Source organism: Polypterus senegalus, chromosome 5 (genome assembly GCF_016835505.1).
Source record: "Polypterus senegalus isolate Bchr_013 chromosome 5, ASM1683550v1, whole genome shotgun sequence".
In the NCBI taxonomy this organism is placed as follows: Eukaryota; Metazoa; Chordata; class Cladistia; order Polypteriformes; family Polypteridae; genus Polypterus; species Polypterus senegalus.
The window spans coordinates 31,635,665-31,652,665 of record NC_053158.1 but is presented as its reverse complement, the minus strand read 5'-3'; the positions used below and the strand labels follow the sequence as shown (position 1 = coordinate 31,652,665).

Here is a 17,001-nt window from a genome sequence, read left to right as displayed (position 1 = left end):
CTGGACTATGCCATGGATTGCGGGGGCGCCCATGGAGACAGGTACTCTAGTATGATTATGCCTAAGCCTCTCACTTTCTTTTTTCAGCCTGAATGAATAAATTGATTAGAATTCATGAGTGAGCTTCTCTGGGAGCCCTTGACAAGATAGTTGGCAGTACATGCATAGTGCAGTGCGAGGAATGTTTTAGTCCCTTGATTATTTGCTTGACCTGGTGGCACAGTGCTTAGCAGAGAATCCGCCCAGTGATTGCGCCTAGCCCTGCGGAGCTTGAGGGCCTTGCTCACAGTTCGTAGGCATTTCATTTTCTCTGTATGTGTTATGGGTGTGGGTGTCTCTCAGACCATAATCAACAGGTAGACGGTGTGGCCTGGGGGAGAATGCTTTGGATGATAAACCACAAGGCTTCTGGTTCAGTCCTTGCCTCTGACATACTAGCTGTTTGACCTGCCTGTACTTCAGTCGTAAGAATGTAAACAGTCAGGATGGAGCTCATGATGGAAGAATGCTAAACAGTAGAACCTCAACTTGCCAGCGGAACAGAACAAAGGCAGAAAACAATGCAGATATAAATTAGCATATATTTTTCTTATATGGAGCAAGAAGGGACTTCCACAGTCTCACTCTGTCATACTCACTGTAATTGGCGGTAGCACGGAAAAGAAGCAGACGCACTTTTAAACTGTCCCACTCACCGCAGCATATGGTAGCACAAGAAAGAGCACGGTTTGTACTTCATGTTCTCTTACTCCATTCGTCCTGAGAAGAGAAAAATAGGGGCCTCCCGTAGTATCACGCTGTCTCACTCATCACAACAAGGAGGAGATGCCCAGTAGCAGGCAGGTCTACGACTACGACTCGCATGCTCGTTCTCATCTTTGTTCACAAAACCATTTTCTGTAGTTATTCATTTAAGAAGATTTCAGTAAAATATACATGTGTTTGGGATTTTGTGAGCATACGACGGGATAATTTGACATTCAGATTGTAATGTGTGATTTGGTTTTGTTATTATTTGCTGTTGTCCAGTGTGGGTCACTTTAGATGGCAGTTCTGCTTTAAAACATAAGAGTAGAAGAATTTCTTGGCCATTGCTACAAACCGCATAGGGTAAGTAAAATATGTTAAAAAAACATTTTTGGGTTGCGTATTCCTTTAAGTTGGTGAGAATGTATGTGCCCATATACCTTCTGATGGACTGGCCTCACTTTACACCATTACTGCTGCTATGGGATCCTCGCAGCGCTACTGGAAATACTGGTTCCAGAACAGATTCCACCTCAAACATGCTTTAAATCTCAATGTGATTAGTTTTAATAGCTGTAGTTAAAAAAATAAATGTATTGGTGTCATCCGTGTGGTCAGTTACGGCAATGACAGACTTGAAACAGGTGAATTTTTAGGAAACCAACCCGGTCGTTCTCTCTATTCGTCCGCAGACTTTGGCAAAAAAAAGAAAAGAAACGGGAGTGCAAATTGTGCATCTTGGTGCTTCTCTCCAGTCCCAGGGTAAAGAACAAATGAAAAGACTGTCATCTATTGTGCTCGAGCTCCGTCTCACGACTATCTTGGGCCAAAGTGACTACTCCTTCAGGGACACCTGGGATATATGGCGGTCAGACAGTAAAGGGCAGGGCTAAGTGCTATCACTGGGTGGTCTTTCGGTACTGTGGAGGGAGAAAAAGAAGACAAAGATGGCGGCAGCGTCACCTCTCATATCTTGACATAGTCCCTGAGGGAGTCCTCCAGCTTTTATATAGTAACTTTTTTATTATGGTCACCATTGGGAGGCATTTTTGCAATTTCCAAACTTATTTTTTGTTGTATCATGAATAATGGGGCTGTGAAACACCTGACTCTGTGTCACATATTAAGTCAATAGTGGAGACTGAAACTGGTTAGCCTTATTACTCCTTTGCCCACTATAAAGATGGACCTTGTAAATGTAATGGGGCGTCATTCAGGACGTTTTCCTTACATTTTGAAAAGCAAGGTGGGAGCTGGTAACATTTTCTCCATTTATTTTTCTGTTATCCCTGAAAAGACTTTGTTCGGGTTTCTTAAACAGCTTGTAACATGTGCTTCATTTTTGCCACCTGAATTGTCCAGATTGAAGTTCTGAGGCCGACTGACTTCATCCCTTAACTGATCGTCCGCTCTGCTTGATCCTGTTTAGAATCACAAGGGTAGGAAGGCCAGAGTTTATCCTGGAAACCCTGAGCATAAGGCAGGAATCCACCCATGGAGAACAACCACAAGTGGGGAAACAAGCAGGATCAGCACAGGCTTTGCCAAGACCAGGGTTTGAACGCAGAACTTAGTGAAATTAAAACCTGGATGGAGCAGAACTCTTTAAAATTAAACTGCAACAAAACTGAACTCCTGCAAATTGAAGTGCAACTTAATAAAATGAGCTCCTTCCCAGTCCATCTTGGCGGTGATCTCATCAGACCTGCCTCTACTGCAAAGAATCTTGGTGTCATTTTTGATTCCTCTCTCTCTTATTCCGCCCACATAAATCACATTAAGAAACTTTCTTACTTTCACCTCCATAACATATCCCGTGTTCGCTCCTTCCTCTCCTTTTCTAACGCTGAGAAACTTGTCCACTCTTTTATCACATCCCACATCGATTATTGTAACTCGCTGTTGGCAGGTGCCCCTTCTAATCTTATATCACAGCTCCAGCTTATTCAAAACTCGGCCACAAGAGTCCTTACTCGAACCAGCAGCAGTAAGCACATCACACCCATCCTGCTTCGCCTTCACTGGCTCCCCGTGTCTTACAGAATCGAATATAAAATCCAGAGGTTAAATAACCTCACGCCAAACTACATCAGTAACCTTCTCCATCACTATGTGCCTGCCCGCCCACTAAGGTCCTCTGATTCTGACAATCTTGTTGTGCCCCACACTAATCTACACTCCATGGGTGACAGGGCCTTCAGCTGTATAGCGCCCAGACTCTGGAATGACCTACCGAAATTAATCAGGTCAGCTGACTCCATGAATTCTTTTAAAAAACAACTTAAAACTCATCTGTTCAGGAAGGCTTTTAGCTCTACTTGACTTTATTACCCTTCTCTCAGTTTACCTCTCTGTCCAGATCCTCATGTAACCTGTATGTGTGTGTGCTAGACCATCAATTCTGTTGTCTGTTCTGCTTTTTATTTCTGTGAATTCACTGTCGTAATCTTCTTTATTTATTTATTTGATTTGTACAATGCTATATACTGTATACCCTGCTGTTCTGTCTTATATTCTGTAAGTGCCTTGAGCATGGGAAAGGCGCTATATATCAATAAAGTGTATTATTATTATTATAACTCTGGAGCTGTGAGGTCAGAGTGCCAACACAGCATCGCCATGCGCCTATACAGATTATTACTAATCTATTATTTGTAGTTATTTTTCTCATTTTATTCCCACACAAACACAATTTGAAAAACCCCGTAGCATGTGCTCACTTTTAGTGCCTCCCTTTATCAGTTGTTCTTTATTATACTGTGCAGGCAGGGTCACCACCGGATGACCCTCAAGCCCACTGGTTTCCTGATGCTTAACACTGTCACTTTCATGAAACACTGCATTTGACTTTCATGAAACGCTGCATTTGTTCCTCATGCTGGCCCTTTTCATACATGCAGGCTTGTTAGACTACCTCTCACTTCAAAGAGGAAAGCAGATCTAGAGTGTTGAATTAAATGTAAGTTCACTTGCGAAATAAAGATTTGGTGTTAGCAGTAGTTTGGCAACAGGCCACTGGTCACACTCAGACACATGAGCTCCTTTTTACTACCCTTTATATTGCGCTTACATTACTGTATGTGTAGTGATCTGATGCATGCTGGGATAGACTCCAGCTTCCCCATGTCAGGTTTGGAAAATGGATGGATGAATAATGATTTGATCCTTGTTATTTATACCACACATTAGAACTTGAATGAAAGGAAAACGAGATGTGCCCTCTTAATGTCTTTAAAAGCAAAACTGGCTGTGTTTACATCATATTACAATGTTTTATTTGGTGGATAGATTTATCCAAGGCAACTTAAAAAAAATCATTACACATATCGTACGATACCTTTAAGTGATTACAATGCACAGAGTTAATAGGCAATAGAGAATAAAATGTAATTACGGCTAAAGGGCACAACGCTACAACTAGCATAGACAGAAACTCTTCAAGTGTGACCCATTCATCATCATCCTCCCCTTATAAGTAAAAAATCATTCTAATCAGTACAAATAAAACATCAACAAAAATGAAGGAGCCACCAGCTTCTACACAAAGCTATCATAAGTGTCACTGGCATTTATTAAACTAATGAACCGTGCCACTGACTGGCAGAGGAGTCCATGGGAGTTTGGTCTCCACTCACAGACTGAGGAGATCGTTCCTCCGCCACACCATGCGACTCTTCAGTTCCACCCAGGGAGGTAAACGTTAACGTTATACAAAGTTATTGTCTGTCTGTTATACCTGCATTGTTATCACTCTTTAATTTAATATTGTTCTTTATCAGTATCCTGCTGCTGGAGTAGGTGAATTTCCTCTTGGGATTAATAATCTATCTATCTATCTATCTATCTATCTATCTATCTATCTATCTATCTATCTATCTATCTATCTATCTATCTATCTATCTATCTATCTATCTATCTATCTATCTATCTATCTATCTATCTATCTATCTATTACACACACACACTCACTCATATACAGTGTATATATGCAGAAATCCAGAGATTGTTACATGCTGGGCACCATACCAGGGCAGCCAGCATTATTTAATTATCTATCTATCTAAAATTGTTTTGTGTTTTTTATTTGTTAATCATTTAAACCATTTTGCAGAGATGTGTTTTGATTTTGACATTGAAAAGTCTTTTTCTGTTGATCAATGTCAAAAAAGTCAAAATTAATCCACTGTGATTCAATGCTGCATAAACATAAAATGTGAAAACTTTGCAGGAGGTTAATTATATATAAAAATAGATATACAGTGTATATATATATATATATATATATATATATATATATATATACACTTTATATATAAAATCCTAAGCCTAAAAGTGCAACGATTTTATGTCACGATTTTATTTCACGTTTTTTTTTTGTCACGCTTTAAATCGGGCTTATTTTTAATCCTACATATATATGTTTGGTATCATTCTCTTTAGAATTTAACAAACTTTAATGTGATGTTAGATTTTCAGATTCTTATTCCGTTTTTAAAATATAAACTAAAATATCATGAAAGTCGTGGTTTTTAATATCAAGAAAGTGTTGGTTTTTATTTTTGATCGAGTAAACTTTCTTTCCCAGGAACAAACTATTAAAAAACACTGTTTGCATTTAGGTGATTTAGTTAGCTGAAAGTCGAGTTGCGATGACCCATTGCATACCATAGTTTTCACGTGATTTTTCCTGTTATTTAAGTGAGTCATTTTTAAAAAAAAGTTTTTTATCTATAAGAATGTCAGTTAAAATGAATGGATTGTTTATTTAGTCTCTTATAAATACTCATCAAGCATAGTGGACCTCAGTTTAACAGGAATACTCCAATCGGTAAGAGAGTAAATATTTTATTCTTATTTCATGATTTTTACTCTGTTAAATAATAATTAAGTTTTCTTTTACATATTTATAGAATTTCATGATTTTGACTCCAATAAATGATCATTTTTCTTTGGTACATTTACAGGTTTTACTAATATTCTGGCCTCAACTGGGGGTTGGGCACCGAAGGTACCAGGGGGGCTTGCCCCCCTAGTATATATATAATCGAGTGAACCACTGGGGCAGGTATAGTTGCCCTAACCCAACACAGACAGGCAGAGACACGAGTTTGCCACACAACATACATTTTATTTACAGTCAGGCTCCCCACAGCACAATACAGTCCAAAGCACCAATAAATAGCACGGTCCTTTCCCTTTCCTTCTTCTTCTTCTTCTTCTTCCTCCTCCTCTCCTCTTCTCTCCAGCTTTGTCCTCCTCCTTCCAACTCAGGCCCTCCAAATGGAGTGAGGCAGCTCCTTTTGTTCAGCACCTTGCAGTGTTCCAGGTGGTTCATCAGGATTACCTGGAATCACTCGCAGGTGTGGTGGAAATCCATTGAATGACTCTGTAGCTCCCTCTGGTGGCCCCTGCAGAACCCAACAGGGCTGCATCAAACTCCAGCTCCCAGCATGCCTTGCAGGAATCCTTGTGCCAGAGCCAGCCAGGAGGGCTGCCCGCTAGCGTCTCAGGGGAGGTATTACCTCAGCAAAGCTCTCTCCTCTGGACCTTCCATTTCGTTGGTGTCCTGGCCAAGTAGCGGCTGAGGCCAGCCTGTCACTATATATATCACTTGAAAAGGAGCCCAGCACCTCACATCAGGGAGTCAGTGGCAGCCACAAATTTCATGTTGATAAACGTCTTCTTCTCCTTCTACTCCTCCAGCTGAGTGTTGCCTGCTGCCTTCCACCTCTGACTTCTTGATGTGAGGTGCTGGGCTCCTTTTCAAGTGAGACCTGGGAAAGCTTCTGGTGTCACTGCGCTGCATGTCGGGACACTTCCAGGTAGTGTGGAAACTAGTGCTGTCCTCCCCCGGCAGCACCCTCTGGTGGCACCCAAGGACTACACTTCCGCACTCCAATTTCCATGCAACCCTGCGGGTGTCCGAATTGGGATCAGCTTAGAGGAACACTGCCACCTTTTGTGTGGGGGTATGAAATGCTTCTGGTGTTCACGTTCGCCCAGACCGCTCATTATGATTTGACCACAGCCGGGATGAAGATTACAGGCTGTGCTGGCCAGATTGTGTCTCCACTCCTTCAGTCCTTCCATTATGGACCCCAGGCAAGAAATCAGCGTCCATCCCGGCCCGGGATATATACAGTATATGCACACATCAATAACACAATATGTATGTACACATGATGTGTTTGTCAAGTTTGTTATGCAGCATGTCAGAATAAGGAATGACAACAATAATCATGCAGGAAGTCTGTAGTCTTTCATAATACAGTTTGCTTTTCTCAGTCAACGAGTGTTGCATTTGCTCTGAAGAGAAGGCAGCTGGGTGCCGATAATGTTCTGTGCCTCCTTCACCACCCTCTACACTCACTGTTTTTTATATGTAGTGAACACCAGAACTGCTGTGGGCTGGCATCCTGCCCGGGGTTTGTTTCCTGCCTTGCACCCTGCGCTGGCTGGGATTGGCTCCAGCGGACCCCCGTGACACTGTAGTTAGGATATAGCGGGTTGGATAATAGATGGATGGATGAACACCAGAAGTTGTCTACAATCTGAATGCTCATTTCCAACAGTGAAGGGGTCTGTTAGGCTGTGTTATAGTGTACTGTGTGGGGTACATTGTCCTGTCATTGTCGTGTTAGGCTCACGATAAGGTAAAGGCCATCGCCCTCAAACTAGTACTTTACATGCTGCAGAACATCTGAATTAAATTAAATCAGCTGATTAAATTTGAAGCAAAACTGGAAAGACTGAGAAGTTGTAAAACTTTTGCGCAGTAGTGTATCTTGCAGCCATCCAAATGAACCATTGTTGCTCTGTAGCCCTCTCAATATGAATGCAAAGATAAAAAAAACACTTGGCAGGGGAATAGCTGAGAACTACGTTGAGTCAGTCTCTTCACAGTTACACTGCACCCTATTTCCATATTAATACCGAGCACAAAGTTGACAAAATTGCACAAAATGACTGGCTGTTCCAAACATGATTACTCGATTCAGTATTGTGGCTTCACTTCCCCTCACCGCCCCCTGTTCCTCCTTCTCGGTTCAGCCACAGTCATAATATTGAAGGAAACATCTTCAAATACACGTTATCAAAAATGTCCAAATCTTCCCATCTGCCACACTCGAAGACAAAACAAACCTTTATATGCCCCATTGTTCAAAGGCCGAGACAGGGATTAAGTGTGCTCCGCAGACGAGGAAATTGGGAAATGCAGATGTTCCACTAGAGCTTCACAAAGCTGCTGGCACACAATGTGTCTTTTTTCCTCCATGGATTGACAGTTACAGATTAGAACAGATGTTTAGCCGGGTTCCAACTGAAGAATTTTATTGCACAAAGATACTCGACCCATGAAGATGAATGGTCCTTTATCAGAGGTCAGATCACTTCCTCCTTGGGGGTTTAATGTTAATTTGATTTTCCTGGCATTGTAACACTTGCGGCTTAATAGGGGCGTCCTGCATAAATCACCTTTTATGTGGTAAAAAGCAAAGCTTTATTTCCTTTCATCGCTTTTTTTTTTTTGCCCACTCTCCCTGTGTTCCTTGGACTTTCCTCCAGGTATTCTCATTTCTTCCCAAGAAATGCCTTTCATATTAAACAACTATTCAAAATTGACCTGTAGTGATAGATAGTGGAGCTATCAGAGTATGCTAAGAGGAGCTAGCAGCAGTATGGTTTCATGCCAAAAAAGAGCACCACAGATGCAATATTTGCTTTGAGGGTGTTGATGGAGAAGTTTAGAGAAAGCCAGGAGGAGTTGCATTGCGTCTTTGTGGACCTGGAGAAAGCAAATGACAGGGTGCCTCGATAGGAGCTGTGGTATTGTATGAGGAAGTCGGGAGTGGCAGAGAAGTACGTAAGAGTTGTACAGGATATGTACGAGGGAAGTGTGACAGTGGTGAGGTCTGTGGTAGGAGTGAGGGAGGTGGGATTACATCAGGAATCGGCTCTGACCCCTTTCTTATATGCAATTGTGATGGTTGACAGACGAGATTAGACAGGAGTCCCCGTGGACTATGATGTTTGCTGATGACATTGTGATCTGTAGCGATAGTAGGGAGCAGGTTGAGGAGACCCTGGAGAGGTGGGGATCTGCTCTAGAGAGGAGAGGAATGAAGGTCAGTAGGAACAAGACAGAATACATGTGTGTGAATGAGAGGGAGGTCAGTGGAATGGTGAGGATGAAATAAGTACGGTTGGTGAAGGTGGATGAGTTTAAATACTTGGGATCAACAGTACAGAGTAATGGTAATTGTGGAAGAGAAGTGAAGAAGAGAGTGCAGGCAGGGTGGAATGCGTGGAGAAGATTGTGAGGAGTAATTTGTGACAGATGGGTACCAGCAAGAGTGAAAGGGAATGTCTACAGGACGGTAGTGACACCAGCTATGTTATATGGGTTGGAGACGGTGGCACTGACCACAAAGCAGGAGACAGAGCTGGAGGTGGCAGAGTTAAAGATGCTAAGATTTACATTGGGTGTGATGAGGATGGATAGGATTAGAAATGAGGACATTAGAGGGTCAGCTCAAGTTGGACGATTGGGAGACAAAGTCAGAGAGGCAAGATTGCGTTGACTTGGACATGTGCAGAGGAGAGATGCTGAGTACATTGGGAGAAGGATGCTAAAGATAGAACTGCCAGGGAAGAGGAAAAGAGGAAGGCCTAAGAGAAGATTTATAGATGTGGTGAGAGAGAACATGGATGTGATGGGTGTAACAGAGCAAGATGGAGAGGACAGGAAGATAAGGAAGAAGATGATCCGCTGTGACGAACCGTAATGGGAGCAGCCAAAAGAAGAAGAGGAAGAAGAAGATAGATAGCGGAGCTGTTTGTGACTTACCATGGCACTTACCCTGTGCATGAAACTACAAGATGAGGATTGTGACTGACCCTCTTAGAAGGTGGACAGAAGAATGGATGAAGCTGGGGACATTCCCTTATCTGAATGCATCGCACATTCCTTTTTTTAAACTATAGGTTTCACTGTTTTCTGCAAAATTATTTTCATTCATTAATTCATTAAGTTTTAGGACCTCAAGTTCAAGTTTATTGTCATCCCATCTAAACACACTCAGTGGCCACTTTATTAGGTACACCTGTTCAACTACTGGTTAGCACAGATATCTAATCAGCCAATCACATGACAGCAACTCGGCACGTTTGGGCATTTAGAGTTGGCGAAGTTCAAACTGAGCATCAGAATAGGAAAGAAAGGGGAGTGAAGTGACTCTGAACATGGCATGGTTGTTGGTGCCAGACAGGCTAGTCTGAGTATTTCAGAAACCGCTGGTCTACTGGGATTTTCACATACAACCATCTCTAGGGTTTACAACGAATTATTCAAAAAAGGGGAAATATCCAGTGAGTGGCAGTTCACTGGGCGAAAATGCCTTGTTGATGCTAAGAGGTCAGAGGAGAATAGCCAGACTGGTTTGAGCAGATAGAAAGACAACAGTAACTCAAACAACCACTCGTTACAACTGAGATATGCAGAAGAGCATCTCTGAATACACATCATGTCAAACCTTGAAGCGGGTGGGCAGCAGGAGACCACATCAGGTGCCACTCCTGTCAGCTAAGAGCAATAACTAAAGGCTACAATTCACACAAGCTCACTGAAGTTGGACAACAGAAGATTGGAAAAATGTTACCTGACGAGTCTCCATTTCTGCTGCGATATTCAGAAGGCAGGGTCAGAATTTGGTGTCATCAACAATATGAAAGCATGGATCCATCCTGCCTTGTATCGATGGTTCAGGCTGGTGGTAGTGGTGTAATGGTGTGGAGGGTGTTTTCTTGGCACACTTTTGGCCCTGCAGTACCAGTTAAGCATTGTTTAAAAGCTACAGCCCACTTCCTTACTATTGTTACTGACCATGTCCATTCCTTTATGACCGCAGTGTGCCCAGCTTCTGATAGCTACTTCCAGCAGGATAACAAACCTTGTCACAAAGCTCAGATCATCTCAAACTGGTTTCTTGAACTTGACAATGAGTTTGCTGCACTCAAATGGCCTCCACAGTCAGCAGATCTCAATTCAGTAGAGCACGTTTGGGATGTGGTGGAACGGGAGATTCGCATCATGGATGTGCAGCTGAGAAATCTGCAGCAACTGCGTGATACTATCATGTCAATATGGACCAGAATACCTGAGGAATGTTTCCAGCACCTTGCTGAATCCATGCGACTAAGAATTACGGCAGTTCTGAAGGCAAAAGGGGGTCCAAGCTGGTGCTAGCAGGGTGTGCCTAATAAAATGGCCGGTGAGTGTGAATAGTACAGGCTGAAACAAAACTGTGTGTCTTCAGGCGTGCGCTGGAAATGTTGAACATGTAGTGCAGCAAGACAATGCACACCAGTTAGTAGAAATACAAAATACAATGCAAGCAGAGAGGACAGTGGGCAGTAAATTGACACAACAATGGCAGGGCGAAGTACCGCAGATCAGTAACAGCAGCAGCAGCATTGCGTTGTTAAAAAAGTGCAACATGAGTGAGGACAAATGAACATCTGGGATGTGTTAACTGTAGTCACCTCCTTCTTACTGAACAATTTAATATCGAAGGGGGGCAAAGCCTGTAACATTTTCATTTACCTTTCATCACTTCAGCAGACACTTTTATCCAAAGTGACCGACAAAAGAGCTCAAGCAGAATTGAGTAAGCGTCAGTCAGGGGGATTGTTTCGAAACAAATTTACAAAATGTAGCGTCACAAGTGAAGAGCTGTAAGCTAAAACGAACAACACAAGCCTTGTTACTCTTGTCTTAGCTACAAGGACCCTCACTTTAGAACCATTGACAATTAGAAATTAGAGTGTCTTCAAACACTTCTTCCACACATTGACAGAGTCAGAGGTTCAGAGGGTGGTGGGCAGCTTGAAAAGAGATGATTGAAATTTGATGGCACACAGAAGTGGTGTCACCAGACGCTGTTCACTAGCAGATCTGAGTGAGTGAGAAGAACTGATCTGACTTAAGTGCCCCCTGTAGTGGTCCTGAGCTGAACAGTTACCATACCAGGATATGATACAGGTAATGAGGACAGACTCCACCGCACATCTGTAGGGAATGGTGAGCACTTATGGTCTGGGCTTTTTTCACACATCTAAAGAAGAAAAGGCGTAGAAATTTATGAGGGCTACAAAAATACATGGTGCCAGCACTTGAGGTAAAGTGCGAGTCCGACTCGAGTATGAAGCAGGGCACACTCGCTCACACACACACACACACACACAGTTTAGAGGATGTTGGAGGAGACTGCAGCACTCAGACCAGGTTACTGGCATGGGGTCCCCACAACTTACTGGCCATGATCTGATCCCAGGGTTCTGGATGTTGGGAGGCAGCAACACTTACCAGTGTGCCAATCTAACGTTTATTTGATTTGAAATACAAAGCTATAATTATGTGGAATATTGCAGGGGTGCCCATTTATTGATCAGCCTACTTTTTACATGGAGTGTCTTCACAGGGTGTTTTGAAAAGCACACAAAACTAAGACACATAATAAATTAAGACAACAAGGTAGCTGCAAGATAAACTACTGTAAGTATCTGACTTCTGTCATTCATTAAGCTAAAACTACAGTGTGTGTGTGTGTGTGTGTGTAACCCCTGTGCAAAATACTGAGGGACAAGAGCCAGGCCAGGAGCTGAACTGGAGCTGCAAGACAAGTGGTAACTGCTGCACCACCATGCTGCTCCTTTAAAAATGAGTCAGCCATTAATTTTTTTAGCACGTTCTCCCTCTTTCTTTCTTTCTCAGGTTGCTCTTGACGTCCTTTCCTAACTCTATAGTCTCCTGCTTCTCGGCTACCACTCTTATCATGCCATCTTCTTTGCTTGCACATTGTCATCCTTTATCTCTTCCTGCCTGTACGCTCTCATTCTGTATTATCTATAGTCAGTTTAAAGAAACCAATAAAAAGCACACTGCATTCACTTGCATACTGGTTTATTCCAGGATGGCATAGTGGCCCGGTGATTAGTGCAGCTGCCTGACAGCTCCAAAGTCCTGGTGACACGTATCCCACAAGTGATTGCCGTCTGTGTGGAGTCTTCATATTCTTTACTTTTTCAGTGGTTTTCCTCCCACACAGTGTGAGTGTCGGTCTGTACTGGTGCATGCCCTGCAAAGGCCTGGCGCCCACCCAGTGTTGGTTCTTGTCTTACACTCCTTGGTGCCAGAATAGGCAATTCACCAGATTAGATAATGGATGGATACGTAGCCTTGTGGTTGCAACGTATTAATGAAGTGAAGGGGACTTCCAGCCCAAAAATGCCAATGGATGAGCTCACACACCACAGTATGTTCTATTTTATTTAGTTCAGTTTAGTGAAAATGTCAGTTTAAGCTTTGGCTGTCTCTCTTCCTTCTTTCTTCTAAGCCTCTGGTCAGTTTTGGAAGCTTTGCTCCTACAATTTAGAGCACCGCATTGGAAAGCCTGCTTAAAGTAAGTGTGTTATGGAATGAAACATTTAAGCTCCTTACGTTACGTCATCCAGCATTTTACTTGCAGACCTTGGCCAGATGTTTGGTATTTTAGCTTTGCTGAAGGAACTGTCAGTCTGGCCCTTGATCCTTCTTACCCACATGCCATTAAATATCTTGTCTCTTGTCTTTTTTCTCTCTCATTATTTAAGGTCAATTTAAGCTTCTAGAGCAAGACCGGGACATAAAGGAGCCTGTGCAGTATTTCAACAGCGTGGAGGAGGTGGCAAAAGCATTTCCAGAGCGGGTTTACGTCATGGAGGAGATAACATTCAACGTTAAGGTCAGTCTCAAGAGGGTGAATTTGATCCCTGAATTCACTGTAAACGTACTGAGGGGGAAACCTCAATCTCACAAACAGTCCAGGCTTTGAGTCTCTCTGTGGACATAAAATGATTCATTCATTCTTTTTCCAAACACCCTTAAAGGGTTAAAGGTGAGTGGAGCCCATCCCAGAAGCCTTTTCAGATTCCTTAAATTTGAAATTGTGTTATGGTTGAATATGTTATCATGTAGTGCACAGAGCGAGGAGAGTCTTACTTGCATGTCTCCCACAGGCTAATGACAGCAGCACAATAAACGACAGACCATGAATATGACACTATACATTAAATTCAAAATGTGACAGAAGGCCCATCAAGTGCACTCGTGCAGCTGTCATTTTGAAAGGCTGATGAGTAGTTTAACTGTTCCCTGTACCTGAATCTTGAAGTGAGAGGGTTAAAGGTTCCAAATAAAGGGGGGAGAAAGGTGACTGTGCAGGCTGGGTGAGATCTTTAATAATACTGATTGTTCTCTTAAGCCATTCATCGGGATCTGGAGGGAGGTGTGTACCTCTAATAACTGATCTGACGTCACCCCCCTCTGTACTGCTGGAGGTCCGGAGCTAAACTGGTGCCCTACCTACTAGGATATAATGCAGACTCCGCTGGACATCTGTAGGGAGCAGTGAGCAAATATGGGCAAGTCCAGGCTTTTCTCAGACATCTAAGAAGAAAAGGCATCTTGACGATATTCTTACTCCCACCTCAGGTCTTCATTGATGGTGACTCTAAGGCTATGTTCTCGTTGCTGGCGTTAATTGCCATTTTTGCCTTTTATCTCCATCATCCCAAAGCTTTTAACCCCTAAAGACAGAGACTTCGAGCATTACGGTGTGGATGCGTGAAAACGTAGTGTTTTGGAGAAGCAGACTCTAATTGCACTCTGATTGGTTCGTGCTTATTATGTGGCCCTGGACTGATTGATTGGATCCTGCACATTGTAATGTCCCTGATTGGTCATCCGTTGTGTGAGAAAACCATATTCCAGCATAGTGGACATAAAGCAGTTGCTTACCTCTATGCATGTAAGTTGTGTTTTTTTACAGTTTGAATCTCTACATATGAAAGGCAAAGCCCTCACTGACTCATCACTAATTCTCCCACTTTCCATATAGGTGGGAAGCTGAAATTTCTCATGCTCATTCCTTGCAGTGTACTTACAAAAGTTAGGTATGTTTCATGTCTTATTGCAACACCCAAGGGGGACAGGTGTACCCCCTAAATTGTATATATAGATAGGGGAGACCCCTCCTCATTATTTCTGCGCCTTCCAATATATGTAGGAAGCCCACATTTCCCATGCTCATCCTTTACACTGTACTTAAAAACATTAAGTATGTTTCATTTTGTGCCGTGTCCTGTAACAAACTTTCAAAAATAACGTCTTCTTTTTGGCAGTTCTCACCATTATGCTGTAAGGAACTTTCTGAACTGACCTCTCCTTTTGGTGGTTTCATTAGACAATTCAACAGACAATTTATTTCACTGGAGAGAGGCACAAGGGCCGCCCCCGGCCCCCCTTCCTTTTTCCGCATGGCACCTACCACGTGGTTGGCTCCCTGCCTTTATACATTAACAACACCCCGCGCTCATGTGCCTCCTCACTCGCTTCCTTACTTTCCTTGTCGCTGTTTGTCGTGCTCACTGCTCCCTTCTTCTTTACTCCACTGCTTCAAGCCTGTTATTGTTGCCGTTGCTTCATGTCTTCCTGCTGCTGACTCCTGCCTTTTCGTTACAATCATCAAATTCACTCTCACTACTAAAATAAGCCTATGACAATTACAATGACAATCATGTTACGTCATTTTTAAAATGTTTCCTTTTCTTTTTCATAACTTCTTTAACACACTACTTCTCCGCTGCGAAGTGCGGGTATTTTGCTAGTACTGTATAAATACACAAATGCAAATAGTTTACTGGTTGCTGGAGATTTTCAATAAATCCTGTGGCTCACAGTATAATCGTCACTTCAAGTAGGATGCTTGTTCATATTTCCGTCAATGTACACACACTCGTTGTAGCCAATTGAGTATGTCAAATGTGTTTTTGGTTGTTTTATTATGTACAGATAACACAGAGGGAAACAGACTTGAGCTGAGAAGACTGTGCGGGGTGGGGGGATGTGATAGTAGGCTGTTTGCTGTTTGCTGCTTATCCACACATTTAAAGGACAAAAGACGCTGACAGAGAGGTGAGAAGAGATTTAAGGTGGGACGGATCTACAAGTTTTTTCGTAGGCTCTGGTAATTCTAGTGTTAAAGAAAACATTATATTAGGAGGTAAATCTCTTGTCCGTCTCGTTTTCAATCGTGATCAGGCCCACAACAGTAGTGTATTTGCACATTTACTGAAGGTCTTACTGTATGTTTCAGCCGGGCTTTATAGCCTGTCTTGTGTATGTTCTGTTTGGTTTTTTTTATTTGTTATGTTCTGTGGGTGGAACTGTAAGAGGCCGGACCACCATGGCATTACACCCAAGGTATCCCGCCTCCACCTTTATTTTCTGCTGGATGAGACAGCTTTCCTCAAGTTGTCACTGAGTGTTGTTTGGTGTTTCATAAAGATTGGCTTTTCTGTTTTATATGAAATATTCTGCTTTTTGTGAAAATGTCATTCTTGGTTTTTTTTTAAACTCTTTCTTGATTGTACATTGGAAGTTATTTGGTCAGGTTTGCCTTTTATTTTCTATTTTTATCTTTTAGCTATTTTTTTGTCAATGATATCTTTATTTATAAAGATACTTTGGGTTGTCTAAACAAGCCAGAGGCTTATGGTTACCTTCTCCGTTGTAGGGTATTTTGGTGTAATTTGGGACTTTTATTGAATTTTGAAGTGAGTGCCACTAGTCAGTATTTATGAAGTCAGTCCACCCTGAAATGTGGTACTGCATGTAAAAAATAGAGAAATCATGTGAGAAACATATACATATAAAGTGGTTTGCATGAAAATAAAGAAAAGTAGATCATCCTTTCAGATGAAAACTCATCAAGATGTGACTGTGTCATACACAACGTAACATTTTTCACTGCTTTGACTTGTAATGTATTGTAAAAGTGGCAGTGTGAGCAGTAGCCAACTAAAGGTCCCATCTTTAGGTACTGAAAGAGGCATCACGTTGTGCAATTGTGGAGCACTTTGGGGTCCAGGCTGAAAAATGAAAAATAACAAAGAGTTAGAGTTTGTCACATGTACATTGCACTTGTTATTTCGAGTGATAAACCTTCAGCATAGCGTGAATCCGTTTTTATAGGTGTTATAAGGTTCATATTGTCATACAAAGCCTGGACAAATAACCAGTTTAAAAAGACTATGCAGAGGACTAAGAACGAAAGAAGGAGAGAAATGTCCTGAGGGTCCGCTTGTAGTACAGAAAACATGACAGTAAATCAGAAAAGTTAAGTGACCAATTAAACTGAACATAAGAGAAACCAA

At 42.3% G+C, this 17,001-nt stretch overlaps 1 protein-coding gene across 1 annotated transcript in view; it reads left to right on the top strand.

Moving 5' to 3' along the window:
- Positions 1–17,001, top strand: part of garem (GRB2 associated, regulator of MAPK1) — a 292,825-nt gene that overhangs the window by 221,085 nt on the left and 54,739 nt on the right. The window contains exon 3 of the mRNA XM_039754428.1: positions 13,399–13,529. Within this exon, the coding sequence (XP_039610362.1) occupies positions 13,399–13,529 (131 nt within the window). The remainder of the gene's footprint in view (positions 1–13,398; positions 13,530–17,001) is intronic.